General features: G+C 41.7%; 1 protein-coding gene across 2 annotated transcripts in view; it reads left to right on the forward strand.

Annotated features, from left to right (window-relative positions):
• The window catches only part of btaf1 (BTAF1 RNA polymerase II, B-TFIID transcription factor-associated), a 215,145-nt gene that overhangs the window by 177,047 nt on the left and 22,016 nt on the right, over positions 1 to 16,082 (forward strand). For both annotated transcript variants that reach the window (XM_070876808.1, XM_070876809.1), the window contains exons 26-33: positions 211 to 363; positions 607 to 728; positions 828 to 995; positions 1,587 to 1,664; positions 1,824 to 1,953; positions 11,129 to 11,270; positions 14,640 to 14,770; positions 15,088 to 15,213. In XM_070876808.1, coding sequence (XP_070732909.1) covers positions 211 to 363; positions 607 to 728; positions 828 to 995; positions 1,587 to 1,664; positions 1,824 to 1,953; positions 11,129 to 11,270; positions 14,640 to 14,770; positions 15,088 to 15,213 — 1,050 coding nt within the window. The remainder of the gene's footprint in view (positions 1 to 210; positions 364 to 606; positions 729 to 827; positions 996 to 1,586; positions 1,665 to 1,823; positions 1,954 to 11,128; positions 11,271 to 14,639; positions 14,771 to 15,087; positions 15,214 to 16,082) is intronic.

Consider the following 16,082-nt stretch of genomic DNA (forward strand, 5'->3'; position numbering starts at 1 on the left):
AATGCATCATACCTTATACATCAGGCATAAAGTAGAAATGCATGTGTATAGTTAGTGCATTTTTATTGTACATGCTAATCTTTCCTATGACTTTTTATTGTATTTACTGATCTTTTCCAATGTGACTCTTTGAGGGAATGATATATTTGCAACTTCAGTTCCATTATGGTACGCATGATACAAGTTCTAAACCACACTTGATTTTTGTAGGCTGGCATTCCAGATCCGCCAAATATGTCAGAAGAATTGATTAAACAGAAAGCAAGAGAGCGCCATTTTTTGGAACAATTATTAGATGGGACAAAGTTGGAAAATTACAAAATTCCTGTTTCTATTAAAGCTGAGCTCAGAAAATATCAACAGGTAGGTAATCTCTAGATTATCAAATGGTTATTCTTGAGAGTAAAATTCTTTGGGGACATTTTAAACAGTTCATATAATATATACTTCTGGAGGTAATTTTGTGAAATTCTACAAATTTCAATTTTGGACTGTGAACTTGTGCTATCTAATATCATTAATCTTGTGTTTGGTATCTTTAAATTAGTTAAGAGAAGTTATAAGCCAGAATCTACATTTAACATGAATGTTTTATGGTAATTGAAGGATGGTGTAAACTGGTTGGCATTTCTGAACAAATACAAGCTCCATGGCATTCTGTGTGATGATATGGGTCTGGGAAAGACTTTGCAATCAATATGCATTCTTGCAGGAGATCATTACCTCAGGTAATATTATGGAAATCATTCACTATATCTTTGTTAAAATCCTGTTGTTGACTTGGTGATAAACTAATAGAGCAGTGACCAACTTTTGTGTTTCCACAGGGCTCAGGAATACACAAAAACTCAGGCAGACGACTATTTACCTCTACCTTCTTTAGTAGTATGTCCTCCAACACTAACAGGCCATTGGATAGATGAAGTAGGGAAATTCTGTTCTAAAGAAATATTACATCCATTGCACTATACAGGACCTCCCACTGAGAGGGCTAGGTAAGTTCTGATTTGTTACAGCACAAACACTGAGCTTTATAGCTGCAGTAATTATTAATCCATGTAATGTTCTGATCGTGATAAATGTGTTGTTATCCTCAAATCTAACCTCCATTTGCTATTATTCAATTGAATTATGCATTCCAAATTGGATGTGAGCAAAACAAAACTTAAAGGTTAGGTTTCATGCTGAGTTAAACACATGCTGGTGTAAAACAGTGGCAAGAACTCTCTTCCTGACACATTTCTTCACCTTCCTTCCCACCACAAGCTATGCTTAATAAATTTTAGTGGCTCTGTTAGGCTGCATTTCTTCACCACCTGATTTGCACATGCATGCTTTTTTAAGTTGCTACCCAGCATTGTAAGTGACCAACTCTATTCCATTCACCATCATGGATTCAGTTGCTGAGGCAAGCTTATGGTATCAACTCTCAGCATAGATGAGGCTTAATATCTTACATGGATTACTAAATATAATTACAATTTCATTCTCCCCACCCCAAATGAACTAACATTGCATTGTGGATCAAAAAGTACATTTTACAACAGCTGTATTAATATGAGTTTGTTTTGTGTCTTGGGTTTCAGGTTGCAGCACCTTGTGAAAAAACACAATCTTGTTGTGGCATCATATGATGTTGTTCGAAATGACATTGACTTTTTCAAGTAGGTATTTGTTTGTTCTGACTCCAACAAATATGCTATTGTTCTAAGTCATTTGTTCTGGCTTATTTCGCTATTTAAATTTAGATTTGTTTTCATTAGTTTATATTACAGCATAAATGGATGCTTAGCATGTAACATTCATTTTCCTTTTGTTTTCAGAAACATCAAATGGAGCTATTGTATTCTTGATGAAGGCCATGTCATCAAGAATGGCAAGACAAAACTATCAAAGGCAGTTAAGCAGCTAACTGCAAGCTACAGGTTGATTCTGTCTGGGACACCAATACAGGTATTTATCTTTGTAATGTTAAGTAATTTACAATCTAATTTTGGCACAATCTGTTGAATAGGGAAAGGAACAAAAATCACCAAGTGGATGATATAAATTAGAAGGAATTTGCCAACAGGGCCACTTGGTAAAAGACGCAAGTACAATTGATGCACTGGCCAGGCAGCATCTAATGGATGTATATAGAGTTATGGCATGTTGGCTTGCATGGACAAAGGCATTATTGTGCGTATTTTCAATATGGCCTGAAAGTTGGGTCATTCTGAAAATAGATCCACTTTCTGAAATTACTGATCTTGAGAATACAGAGGACCTGGCAACTTGTCTTTTTGGAATTGCAATACTTCAAGATAGCAAAAAATTATTGGACACGAATATGTGACTGAGCACTGCTTTTGGAGATATCAACTGTTCGACTAATGCTCTGGTCATTATAAGAAGCTATTGAGGCATAAACATCACTTGTAGGATACTGTATAGGCTAAATATTTTTCTGACTACATGGAGCTCACCCCCAATTTTTTTTTTACAAAGATTAGGCATCAAGGGACTCATTGGGGCTGAAATTGCCCACCGCCCGGAATGGGGCGCACCTTCCATTTTTTAGAGTTTGCGGCGGAGATGTTGTCGATATTCAGCTCTTCAGTTTTTTTTCGGTCAGGGTAGATGTTCTGCCAGCTGCGGGACGGAGGTGCCCTTGCAGCCGGTGCGCCGCCCCGACCTGTCATCAGCATTGATGTATCACCACATCTCTCCCTTCAGTTAAAGGGGAGGGCCGCTGCGAACTCTGCATATTTTTCACACAGGCTCACTGGGCCACCAGGGAAGGTTTCGGCTGGGCAGAACCCGGGGGCATAATTATCGGGCCGACCTGGCAGCCGGCTGACAAAAGATAAAAGAGAGTCGCTGGCAGCCCCACCTCCCCTTTAAGGGCGATTGCGCCACCAACCAATAAGAAGTGCACCAACTGGCAGGGCAATTCCGCAAAAGGGATCTTCCCCGCGGGGCAATTTTGGGAAAGGGCCACCACCGGCCGGTAAGTATAGAAACATAGAAAATAGGTGCAGGAGTAGGCCATTCGGCCCTTCGAGCCTGCACCGCCATTCAATGAGTTCATGGCTGAACATGCAACTTCAGTACCCCATTCCTGCTTTCTCGCCATACCCCTTGATCCCCCTAGTAGTAAGGACTACATCTAACTCCTTTTTGAATATATTTAGTGAATTGGCCTCAACAACTTTCTGTGGTAGAGAATTCCACAGGTTCACCACTCTCTGGGTGAAGAAGTTTCTCCTCATCTCGGTCCTAAATGGCTTACCCCTTATCCTTAGGCTGTGACCCCTGGTTCTGGACTTCCCCAACATTGGGAACATTCTTCCTGCATCTAACCTGTCAGAATTTTAAATGTTTCTTTGAGACACCCTCTCATTCTTCTGAACTCCAGTGAATACCAGCCCAATTGATCCAGTCTAGATATGTCAGTCCCGCCATCCCGGGAATTAGTCTGGTGAACCTTTGCTGCACTCCCTCAATAGCAAGAATGTCCTTCCTCAAGTTAGGAGACCAAAATTGTAAACAATACTCCAGGTGTGGCCTCACCAAGGCCCTGTACAACTGTAGTAACATCTCCCTGCCCCTGTACTCAAATCCCCTCGCTATGAAGGCCAACATGCCATTTGCTTTCTTAACCGCCTGCTGTACCTGCATGCCACCCTTCAATGACTGATGGACCATGACACCCAGGTCTCGTTGCAACTCCTTTTCCTAATCTGTCACCATTCAGATAATAGTCTGTGTCTCTGTTTTTATCACCAAAGTGGATAACCTCACATTTATCCACATTATACTTCATCTGCCATGCATTTGCCCACTCACCTAACCTTTCCAAGTCACTCTGCAACCTCATAGCATCCTCCTCACAGCTCACACTGCCACCCAACTTAGTGTCATCCGCAAATTTGGAGATACTACATTTAATCCCCGCGTCTAAATCATTAATGTACAATGTAAACAGCTGGGGCCCCAGCACAGAACCTTGCGGTACCCCACTAGTCACTGCCTGCCATTCTGAAAAGTACCCATTTACTCCTACTCTTTGCTTCCTGTCTGACAACCAGTTCTCAATCCATGTCAGCACACTACCCCCAATCCCATGTGCTTTAACTTTGCACATTAATCTCTTGTGTGGGACCTTGTTGAAAGCCTTCTGAAAGTCCAAATATACCACATCAACTGGTTCTCCCTTGTCCACTCTACTCGAAACATCCTCAAAATATTCCAGAAGATTTGTCAAGCATGATTTCCCTTTCACAAATCCATGTTGACTTGGACCCATCATGTCACCTCTTTCCAAATGCGCTGCTATGACATCCTTAATAATTGATTCCATCATTTTACCCACTACCAATGTCAGGCTGACCGGTCTATAATTCCCTGTTTTCTCTCTCCCTCCTTTTTTAAAAAGTGGGGTTACATTGGCTACCCTCCACTCGATAGGAACTGACCCAGAGTCTATGGAATGTTGGAAAATGACCGTCAATGCATCCGCTATTTCCAAGGCCACCTCCTTAAGTACTCTGGGATGCAGACCATCAGGCCTTGGGGATTTATCGGCCTTCAATCCCATCAATTTCCCCCAACACAATTTCCCGACTAATAAGGATTTCCCTCAGTTCCTCCTTCTTACTAGACCCTCTGACCCCTTTTATATCCGGAAGGTTGTTTGTGTGCTCCTTAGTGAATACCGAATCAAAGTACTTGTCAATTGGTCTGCCATTTCTTTGTTCCCCGTTATGACTTCCCCTGATTCTAACTGCAGGGGGACCTACGTTTGTCTTTACTAACCTTTTTCTCTTTATATATGTATAGAAGCTTTTGCAGTCCGTTTTAATGTTCCCTGCAAGCTTCCTCTCGTACTCTACTTTCCCTGCCCTAATCAAACCCTTTGTCCTCCTCTGCCGTGTTCTAAATTTCTCCCAGTCCCCGGGTTCGCTGCTATTTCTGGCCAATTTGTATGGCTTTAATACTATCCCTGATTTCCCTTGATAGCCACGGTTGAGCCACCTTCCCTTTTTTTATTTTTACGCCAGACAGGGATGTACAATTGTTGTAGTTCATCCATGCGGACTTTAAATGTCTGCCATTGCCCATCCACTGTCAACCCCTCAAGTATCGTTCGCCAATCTATCCTAGCCAATTCACGCCTTATACCTTCAACGCTACCCTTCTTTAAGTTCTGGATCATGGTCTCTGAATTAACTCTTTCATTCTCCATCCTAATGTAGAATTCCACCATATTATGGTCACTCTTCCCCAAGGGGCCTCGCACAACGAGATTGCTAATTAATCCTCTCTCATTGCACAACACCCAGTCTAAGATGGCCTCCCCCCTAGTTGGTTCCTCGACATATTGGTCTAGAAAACCATCCCTTATGAACGCCAGGAAATCCTCTTCTACCGTATTGCTTCCAGTTTGGTTTGCCCAATCTATATGCATATTAAAGTCACCCATAATAACTGCTGCACCTTTATTGCATGCACCCCTAATTTCCTGTTTGATGCCTTCCCCAACATCACTACTACTGTTTGGAGGTCTGTACACAACTCCCACTAACGCTTTTTGCCCTTTGGTGTTCTGTAGCTCTACCCATATAGATTCCACATCATCCAAGCTAATGTCCTTCCTAACTATTGCATTAATCTCCTCTTTAACCAGCAATGCTATCCCACCTCCTTTTCCTTTTATTCTATCCTTCCTGAATGTTGAATACCCTTGGATGTTGAGTTCCCAGCCCTGATCATCCTGGAGCCACGTCTCTGTAATCCCAATCACATCATATCTGTTAACATCTACAAGTTAATTCATCCGCCTTATTACGGATACTCCTTGCATTAAGACACAAAGCCTTCAGGCTTGTTTTTTAACACCCTTTGTCCTTTTAGAATTATGATATAGTGTGGCCCTTTTTGTTTCTTGCCTTTGTTTACTCGGCCTTCCACTATTGCTTTTTACTTTTCTACCATCTGTTTCTGACTCCATATTACTTTGCCCTGTCTCGCTGCATAGGTTCCCATCCCCCTGCCATATTAGTTTAAACACTCCCAAACTGCATTAGCAAATGTTACCCCCAGAACATCAGTTCCAGTCCTGCCCAAGTGCAGACCGTCCCTTTTGTACAAGTCCCATTTCCCCAGAACTGGTTCCAATGTCCCATTTGAATCCCTCCCTCTTGCACCACTGCTCAAGCCATGTATTTATTCTAACTATCCTGCTCCCTCTACTCTGATTAGCACGTGGCACTGGTAGCAATCCAGAGATTACTACCTTTTGAAGTCCTACTTTTTAATTTAACTCCTAGCTCCCTAAATTCAGCTTGTAGGACCTCGTCCCGCTTCTTACCTATATCGTTGGTACCTACATGTACCACGACAACTGGCTGTTCACCCTCCCTCTCCAGAATGCTCTGCAGCCGCTTCGAGACATCCTTGACCCTTGCACCAGGGAGGCAACATACCATCCTGGAGTCTCGGTTGCGGCCACAGAAGCTCCTATCTATTCCCCTTACAATAGAGTCCCCTATCACTATTGCTCTCCAACTCTTTTTCCCGCCCTTCTGTGCAGCAGAGCCACCCATGGTGCCATGAAACTGGCTGCTGGTGCCTTCCCCTGGTAAGTCATCTCCCCCAACAGTATCCAAAACAGTTTTGGAGGGAGATGATTGCAGGGGACTCCTGCACTACCTTCCTGCTCTTGCCTTGTCTCTTGGTCACCCATTCACTATCTGTCCTAACCCTTACCTGCGATGTGACCAACTCACTAAATGTGCTATCCACAACATTCTCAGCATCGCGCATGCTCCAGAGTGAGTCCATCCGCAGCTCCAGTGCCGTCATGCGGTCTGTCAGGAGCTGCAGCTGGACACACTTCTCACGCACACAGTAGTCAGGGACACTGGAAATGTTTTGAGGAATGAGTGATCATAGCATGGTTGAATTTCAAATTCAGATGGAGGATGAGAAAGTTGGATTTCAAACCAGCATACTTAGCTTAAATAAAGGAGACTACAAAGGTATGAGGGCAGAGTTGGCTAAAGTGGAAAATAAATTAAGTGTAGGACAGTTGATGAACAGTGGCGTATATTTAAGGAGATATTTCATAACTCCCAAGAAAAATATATTCCAGTGAGGAGGAAAGGGTGTAAAAGAAAAGATAGCCATCCGTGGCTAACTAAAGAAATAAAGGATGGTATCCAATTTATAAACAAGGGCATCCCAAAACTACTGGGAAGACCAAGAGGGGAAGCTTTTGAAAGCCAGCAAAGAATGACTTAAAAAAATGATTAAGAAAGGGAAGATAGACTATGAAAGTAAACTAGCACGAAATATAAAAACAGATAGCAAGAGTTTTTACAGGTATGTAAAAAGGAAAAGAGTGGTTAAAATAAATGTTGGTCCCTTAGAGAACGAAACCGGGGAATTAGTGATGGGGGAAACATGGAGATGGCAGAACTCTGAACAAATATGTTGCATCAGTCTTTACGGTAGAGGACATTAAAAAATATCCCAACAGTGGATAGTCAAGGGGCTATCGGAGGGGAGGAACTTACCACAATCACAATCACGAAGGAAGTGGTACTCAGTAGGATCATGGGACTAAAGGCGGATAAATCCCCTGTACCTGATGGCTTGCATCCTAGGGTCTTAAGAGAAGTAGTGGCAGGGGTAGTGGATACATTGGTTGTAATTTATCAAAATTCCCTGGATTCTGGGGAGGTCCCAGCAGATTGGAAAACTGCAAATGTAACGTGCCTATTTTAAAAAAAAAAAGGAGGCAGACAAAAATCAGGAAACTATAGACCAATTAGCCTAACATCTGTGGTTGGGAAAATGTTGGGGTCCATTATTAAAGAAGCAGTAGCAGGACATTTGGAAAAGCATAATTCAGTCGAGCAGAGTCCGCATGGATTTATGAAGAGGAAGTCATGTTTGACAAATTTGCTGGAGTTCTTTGAGGATGTAACGAACAGGGTGGATAAAGGGGAACCGGTGGATGTGGTGTATTTGGACTTCCAGAAGGCATATTTGACGAGGTGCCACATAAAAGGTTACTGCACAAGATAAAAGTTCATGGGGTTGAGGGTAATATATTAGCATGGATAGAGGATTGGCTAACTATAACAGAAAACAGAGAGTCGGGATAAATGGTTCATTTGCAGGTTGGCAATCAGTAACTAGTGGGGTGCCGCAGGGATCAGTACCGGGACCCCAACTATTTACGATCTACATTAACGATTTGGAAGAAAGGACCGAGTGTAACGTAGCCAAGTTTGCTGACGATACAAAGATGGGAGGAAAAGCAATGTGTGAGGACACAAAAATCCTACAAAAGGACGTAGACAGGCTAAGTGAGTGGGCAAAAATTTTGTAGATGGAGTATAATGTTGCAAAGTGTGAGGTTATAGAAACATAGAAAATAGGTGCAGGAGTAGGCCATTCGGCCCTTCTAGCCTGCACCGCCATTCAATGAGTTCATGGCTGAACATTCAACTTCAGTACCCCATTCTTGCTTTCTCGCCATACCCCTTGATCCCCCTAGTAGTAAGGACCTCATCTAACTCCTTTTTGAATATATTTAGTGAATTGGCCTCAACAACTTTCTGTGGTAGAGAATTCCACAGGTTCACCACTCTCTGGGTGAAGAAGTTCCTCCGCATCTCGGTCCGAAATGGCTTACTCCTTATCCTTAGACTGTGACCTCTGGTTCTGGACTTCCCCAACATTGGGAACATTCTTCCTGCATCTAACCTGTCTAACCCCGTCAGAATTTTAAATGTTTCTATGAGGTCCCCTCTCATTCTTCTGAACTCCAGTGAATACAAGCCCAGTTGATCCAGTCTTTCTTAATAGGTCAGTCCCGCCATCCCGGGAATCAGTCTGGTGAACCTTCGCTGCACTCCCTCAATAGCAAGAATGTCCTTCCTCAGGCTAGGAGACCAAAACTGTACACAATACTCCAGGTGTGGCCTCACCAATGCCCTGTACAACTGTAGCAACACCTCCCTGCCCCTGTACTCAAATCCCCTTGCTATGAAGGCCAACATGCCATTTGCTTTCTTAACCGCCTGCTGCACCTGCATGCCAACCTTCAATGACTGATGTACCATGACACCCAGGTCTCTTTGCACCTCCCCTTTTCCTAATCTGTTACCATTCAGATAATAGTCTGTCTCTCTGTTTTTACCACCAAAGTGGATAACCTCACATTTATCCACATTATACTTCATCTGCCATGCATTTGCCCACTCACCTAACCTATCCAAGTCGCTCTGCAGCCTCACAGCATCCTCCTCGCAGCTCACACTGCCACCCAACTTAGTGTCATCCGCAAATTTGGAGATACTACATTTAATCCCCTCATCTAAATCATTAATGTACAGTGTAAACAGCTGGGGCCCCAGCACAGAACCTTGCGGTACCCCACTAGTCACTGCCTGCCATTCTGAAAAGTACCCATTTACTCCTACTCTTTGCTTCCTGTCTGACAACCAGTTCTCAATCCATGTCAGTACACTACCCCCAATCCCATGTGCTCTAACTTTGCACATCAATCTCTTGTGTGGGACCTTGTCGAACGCCTTCTGAAAGTCCAAATATACCACATCAACTGGTTCTCCCTTGTCCACTTTACTGGAAACATCCTCAAAAAATTCCAAAAGATTTGTCAAGCGTGATTTCCCTTTCACAAATCCATGCTGACTTGGACCTATCATGTCACCTCTTTCCAAATGCACTGCTATGACATCCTTACAGAAAAATTTGAAGAGCAAGTTATTATTTAAGTGGAGAAAAATTGCATAGTGCTGCAGTACAGCGGGACCTGTATGGAACACAAAAGGTTAGTATGCAGGTACAGCAAGTGATCAGGAAAGCCAATGGAATCTTGGCCTTAATTGCAAAGGGGTTGGAGTATAAAAGCAGGGAAGTCTTGCTACAGTTATACAGGGTATTGGTGAGGCCACACCTGGAATACAGCGTACAATTTTGGTTTCCATATTTAAGAAAGGATATACTTGTTTTGGAGGCAGTTCAGAGAAGGTTCACTATGTTGATTGCGGAGATGGGGTGGGGGGTTGACTTATGAGGAAAGGTTGAGAATGTTGGGCCTCATTGGAATTCAGAAGAATGAGAGGTGATCTTATCAAAACATATAAGATTATGAGGGGGCTTGACAAGGTGGATGCAGAGAGACTGTTTCTACTGATTGGGGAGACTAGAACTAGGGGGCATAATGGGGCTGCCCATTTAAAACTGAGATGAGGAAGAATTTCTTCTGAGGGTTGTAAATCTGTGGAATTCGCTGCCTCAGAGAGCTGTGGAAGCTGGGTCATTTAATAAATTTACGACAGAGATGGACAGTTTCTTAATCGATAAGGGAATAAGGGGTTATGGGGAGTGGGCAGGGAAGTGGAACTGAGTCCATGATAGGATCAGCCATGATTGTATTGAATGGCGGAGCAGGCTAGAGGGGCCGTATGGCCTATTCCTGCTCCTATTTCTTATGATCTTATTGGCTGGGCAAGATATGGGTAAATCCTGCAATCTTGCCCTTGCAAATGTCCTCGCTCCTGAGATACGGAAGATCTTGTCAAGCTTGACAGATGGGAAAAGCTGGTTTTCAACACAAGCGCATTGTTACCCCTCCCCAAATGCATTACCTCTGGATTGAATTCCATTTGGCACTGTTCTGCCCATCTGACCAGTTCATTGAAATCTTCTTCATTATCAACCACACAGCCAATTTGTATATCATCTGCAAATTTCTTAATCATACCCCCTACATTCAAGTCTAAATCATTGATATGCATACCCAAAAAGCAAGGGAGCTGGTACTGAGCCCTGCGGAACCCCACTGGAAACAGCCTTCCAGTCACAAAGACAAACCATCAACCATTAATTACCCTTTGCTTCCTACCTCTGAGCCAATTTTGGATACAACTTGCCACTTTGCCTTGGATCCCATGGACTTTTACTTTCGTGACCAGTCTGCCATGTGTCATCTAGCAATTATAATACGTTATTGTATAAATTGGAAGTAATTGCTTCAAAACTTCGAACTGCTGAAAATCATATAAACGCATGGAATGTTCAATTTGAAATTCAATTTGTGTCAATGCAGAACAATGTCTTGGAACTTTGGTCATTGTTTGACTTCCTGATGCCAGGATTTTTGGGTACTGAGCGGCAGTTTGCAGCTCGTTATGGAAAGCCAATATTAGCTAGCAGAGATGCTAGGAGTTCTTCAAGGGAGCAGGAAGCAGGTAAGATAACATTTTAAACCCAATTAAATGCAAATTTGATGCACAGAAATGCATAATTTACATTTGCTTCTGTGTGTGAGTAATTTTAAGTACCTATAGAAGTTTTTTTTAGGTATTTTGTGATCAGGAATGCACTGCCTGAAAGGGTGGTGGAAGCAGATTCAATAGTAACATTCAAAAGAGAATTGGATAAATACTTGAAGGGAAAAATATACAGTGCTATGGGCAAATAGCAAGGGAGTGGGATTAATTGGATATCTCTACCAAAGTACAGAATGGCCTCCTGTACTGTATCATTCTATGATTCTGTTGCATCAAAATGCAGTAGTGCAGTGCAAAATCTATTTCAAATAATTTTCTACATTATCTTCTGGTGGCTCACATATTGGATAAAGTATGGCAATTCACTTTATAATTACTTAAGCATGCAAATTCTTTTGGCAAATTACCTTGTGTTTTTAATCTTTGGAATGCTAGCAGGTTCGGCGAAATTCCTGTGTCCCGGGGCTAAATGTTTTTGTAAGTTTCTAGATGACTTACTCAGACGCTGGAGCAACATTAATTGTAAACTTCTATAGTAAACACTTAAAATACAATTTTTTTTTAAATTCTCGTTGTCCTTTTTTAAAATTTCTTTCCCATTCTCCATTTTTTACTCTTTGTAATGTAACTTGACCTATATTTTCTGTTTGCTAAGATTAATCTAACTTCATGTACTTGCTTTCTCCCTTTTGTCCCCATATTTGTTTTGGAGATCAAAGCACTATTGTTTTTCATTCGCTGTAAAACAGCTTTAGCCCAGAATATAAAGATTAGAACTAGTAATTCATATTTATGCAACAAATCACAGATTCAGAGGGGAATCCTGACTCTGAGAGGTAGCCACAGACTTGGCTATTTTGAGAGAACAGGGCATAAATTTAGGGTGCACATGAAATGAGAACTTTATCCATGCACTGGGTTGAAGTCCCATCCGTGAGTAATTTACACTGTTTAGTATGCCATTGGGACAGCATTTTGATGCCATTTGGGACTGCTCTTTTACCAATGTGGTTAACATTATGTAGATTTTTCACCCACCTAACAAGCAGAATAACTGCAAATGATTATAGAGATTTAATCTACAACCCATGGAATCTGACTCCACAAACACGCAAAGTTCAGAATTTACAGTCAAAGCTAGCAAAGACCTTTTTTTTTCTCCCTTCCAAATAAACACCTCCTTGGAGAGCAAATAGAGATAATACTGAAGTGTTCCAAGAAACACCAGCTGAGACTCCCAAGTGATCCTCATGTGGCTGTAAAAATGGCTTGAAGAGGAGGCATCGTATCTGCATTCATAACAATCATGGAAGAACAAACCCTAAAAAATGGGGCTATTAGCTAATTCTGCTTCCACATCTTAGGGGCATTTATCACAGCAACATTTTGCTATCATTGAAAAGTTTCTCAGTGGGGGAAGCATTGCAATAAAATAAAGTGCACGAGTGTCTTGATAGTCACAGCATACTGGAACATTAGACGTCACTATAACCCAGATCGCTGATTGGAGCGTGGGCAGGTGCAGCAGGAGCGGCGAGGTCGGGGTGGAGGAACGACGAGCGATTGCAGAGCGATGCGATTGGGGCCCAGGAGAGGCGTGGGCCCAGGGGCAGCACGGGCCAGCCCACACTGCAATATGTGCGCACTAGGTCCGTGCAGCAGAGCTGGTCTCCAGTCTTCTTGGTTAACCCTTGCCACTGGACCAAGACCAAGTTTTGTCAAGTCCGTGTGGTGGCTGGTGTGCAACGGCCACCACACATTAAAAAAAAATCCACGCACCTACATCTTCCACCCTTCAATATGCAGTTCGGGACCTGGAATATTAGGTCTGTCATTGAAACACCTGTGAACTCATTGAACTCATCCCTTCTTGGTGTGGAAGCAAGTCATCCTTGATTCAAGGGACCGCCCAAGATGATGATGATGATACTGGAACAAAAAAAGTTACCAATAAAGTTGTAAAGATAAATAATTTCACTTGAAGTGGTTCTGCAATTTCCTGGCATGTTCTGGAATCTAACTATTTAAAAAGTTTGAGTACTATCATAGAATAGTACAGCACAGAAGGAAGCCATTCGGCCCATCGAGTCTGTGCCAGCTCTTTCGAAGAGCAATCTACTTTGTTCCAGTCCCCTGCTCTTCCCCATATCCCTGCAATTTTCTCCAAGTATTTATCCAATTCTCTCTTTTTTAAGGCTACTATTAAATCTGTATCTATCACCCTATCAGGCAGTGCATTCCAAATCTTAATCACGCGATGCGTAAAAAAGTTTTTCTTCATATTGCCTTTGGATCTTAAATGTGTGCCCTCTCATTATCGAATCTTCAGCCATTGGAAACAGTGTCGCTTTATTTACTATCTAAACCCTTTATGGTTTTAAACCTCTCTATTAAATCTCTTCTTGGCTTTCTCTGTTCTAAGGAGAACAATTCCAGCTTCTCCAGTCAATCCACGTAACTGTAATCCCTCATCCCTGGAACCATTCAAGTAAATGGGCAATGAAGAAATGAGTTTCATGCATGTGCAATTTTCTAAGTCGTCTTCACTGCTGGTGTATAAATTTTTCTGGAGTGGACTGACTTGTTATCTGTGGAAGATTTGTACATACCATAATAGTTCAGATTGCTGTTGGGAGTCAGTTATTTGTCCCAAGTATGCTAGAGGTGGTACTCTGTGTCACTGGAGGCACTAGTACTGCTTCATTACTATTAGAGTGCTGCTCCAGTTCGGTAATTTCTTTTGTTGTGAATTACATTAAGCTCTTTATGACAGAGACAAGTAGACGGGAATAGCTTTATCAAGGGATTAACTAACAGCTTGTAGCATTTCCACCCGGAAGAGGTGAGCCAGTGTGAACTATGCAGCAGGAAATGCACAAAAGCATAACCTGTACCATGACATTTGAATTTTACTGTACTTGAAATGTCCTAAAGGGATCATGCATTCATGTTGCATAAAAATGTTACTATAACTTTCAAAATAGTTCATGAACTTTAACTTAGGTTATTCTTGGTTTTAAAAGTTTCTATTTCTGTGTGCAATCCTTGGAACTAGGTCACTCTGGTTAATAGGCCTGCCATTTTCAATACGGATGGGTTGCATAGATATAGACTTGCCCTGCTGTGTTATTGCCTTATTTCCTGAACAGTGCATGGTATGAGATCAGATCAATGACTGTGTAATTGTGCATCAATGTTTTTGATTGAAAAGATAGTAATGAATGTATTAAAAAAGGAGATTTCAGTTTTCAATTTTCTATTCATGCATTAGTTAAAAATCAGTAATTCCGAGTAAACATTGTCCATTATGCAATGCACATGCCATAGGTGTTCTTGCGATGGAAGCATTACATCGACAAGTACTTCCATTCTTGCTGCGCAGAATGAAAGAAGATGTCCTTCAGGATCTTCCACCCAAGATTATTCAAGACTATTACTGTAATCTCAGTACTTTACAGGTATGTTGTAATATCACATTTATATAATGAAAAAAGCTCCAATATGTCACCCAATTTTTTGCATCAACAATTTAAATGTGACCTGAATTTCATCAGATACTGAGTAAGAAGCTTAAGAAATCCAGGAAAATTGTTTGGGAATCATGGTAAGAAAATTGAGGACGATAATTATTTTCACAAAAAATGAAGATGATTATTGAAATGAACTATCAAAATGGAGAATATTCTGTAGGACAAACATGTTTGATGGGCCAATTATATTTTCTTGTTCCTTGCCAACTTATGTTCACTTAGATACTATAATCTTTTATTTACAGGTACAGCTGTATGAAGATTTTGCCAAATCTCGTGCTAAGTGTGATGTTGAAGAAACAATATCTACAGGTACACTCTCAGAAGAAAATGAAAAACCAAAACTGAAGGCTACTGGACATGTATTTCAGGTAAATATTTTTCTTGAGATTCTCCCAGGTTATTGACACTAAACAGAGCTCTACTTGAGGCTAATAGTAGGTTGCTAAGTAAGAGTTAAGTGTGTTACATTTAGTTTGCTGTTTGCTTTGGATCAATTCTGGATTACTAAACTACTGATGAAAGTAATAGATGCGTATATAAGGTTTGTCATCACAAATGCTCTGTCTCCAAACACCTTAATAACCTACAGTCTATTCTGTTCCTGCATTGTGACAGGTCCATCGATTTGCATAGTAAAACATCAGACTTCATCTAGCTATTTTTAAAGCTGTGAATTCAAACATTGAAGCATTAGAATGTCATTATTTCATTTTTAATAACAAATAGATCTCATGTGACTTGGCTCACAGGTAGAAGCACAGGAATGGAAGCAGAATATTGGATAGTTATTGAGGAGTGGAGCAGTTTGGTAACCGATGAGATGGATGGGGTGAAACATGAGGCCCAAAATGATTGAATGGGTTTAGTTTAGTTCTTCAGCAAGAGCATGCTAAAGTCCAGGGGCTGGGACTAAGGGCTAGATTTTCAGCTTTGCTCATTTCGGGTGGTAAAGTTTGTGCCAGGGAATAGTTTGCGATTCAGTTGTCAAAATTGGGCAGCTGGGTCCTGAGTGTGACGCAGAGCGCTAAGGGAGACGTTGCACACCTCTCGGGGCGCTAGGCCGGCTGAGCGTGCGAAAATCCAGAGCTAAACAGCCAGCCTCAGAGTGCTCTGAGAGGCCTGGGGAGGAGAAAAAAAACTCCAAAAACATTCCCAATAAATAACTCACGCCACCTCAACATAAATCGCAAAAAAAAAACAATCGCGCTTACCTGAGGTTGACATTATTTACCCCTCT

Source organism: Pristiophorus japonicus, chromosome 3 (assembly GCF_044704955.1).
Source record: "Pristiophorus japonicus isolate sPriJap1 chromosome 3, sPriJap1.hap1, whole genome shotgun sequence".
Lineage (NCBI taxonomy): Eukaryota > Metazoa > Chordata > Chondrichthyes > Pristiophoridae > Pristiophorus > Pristiophorus japonicus.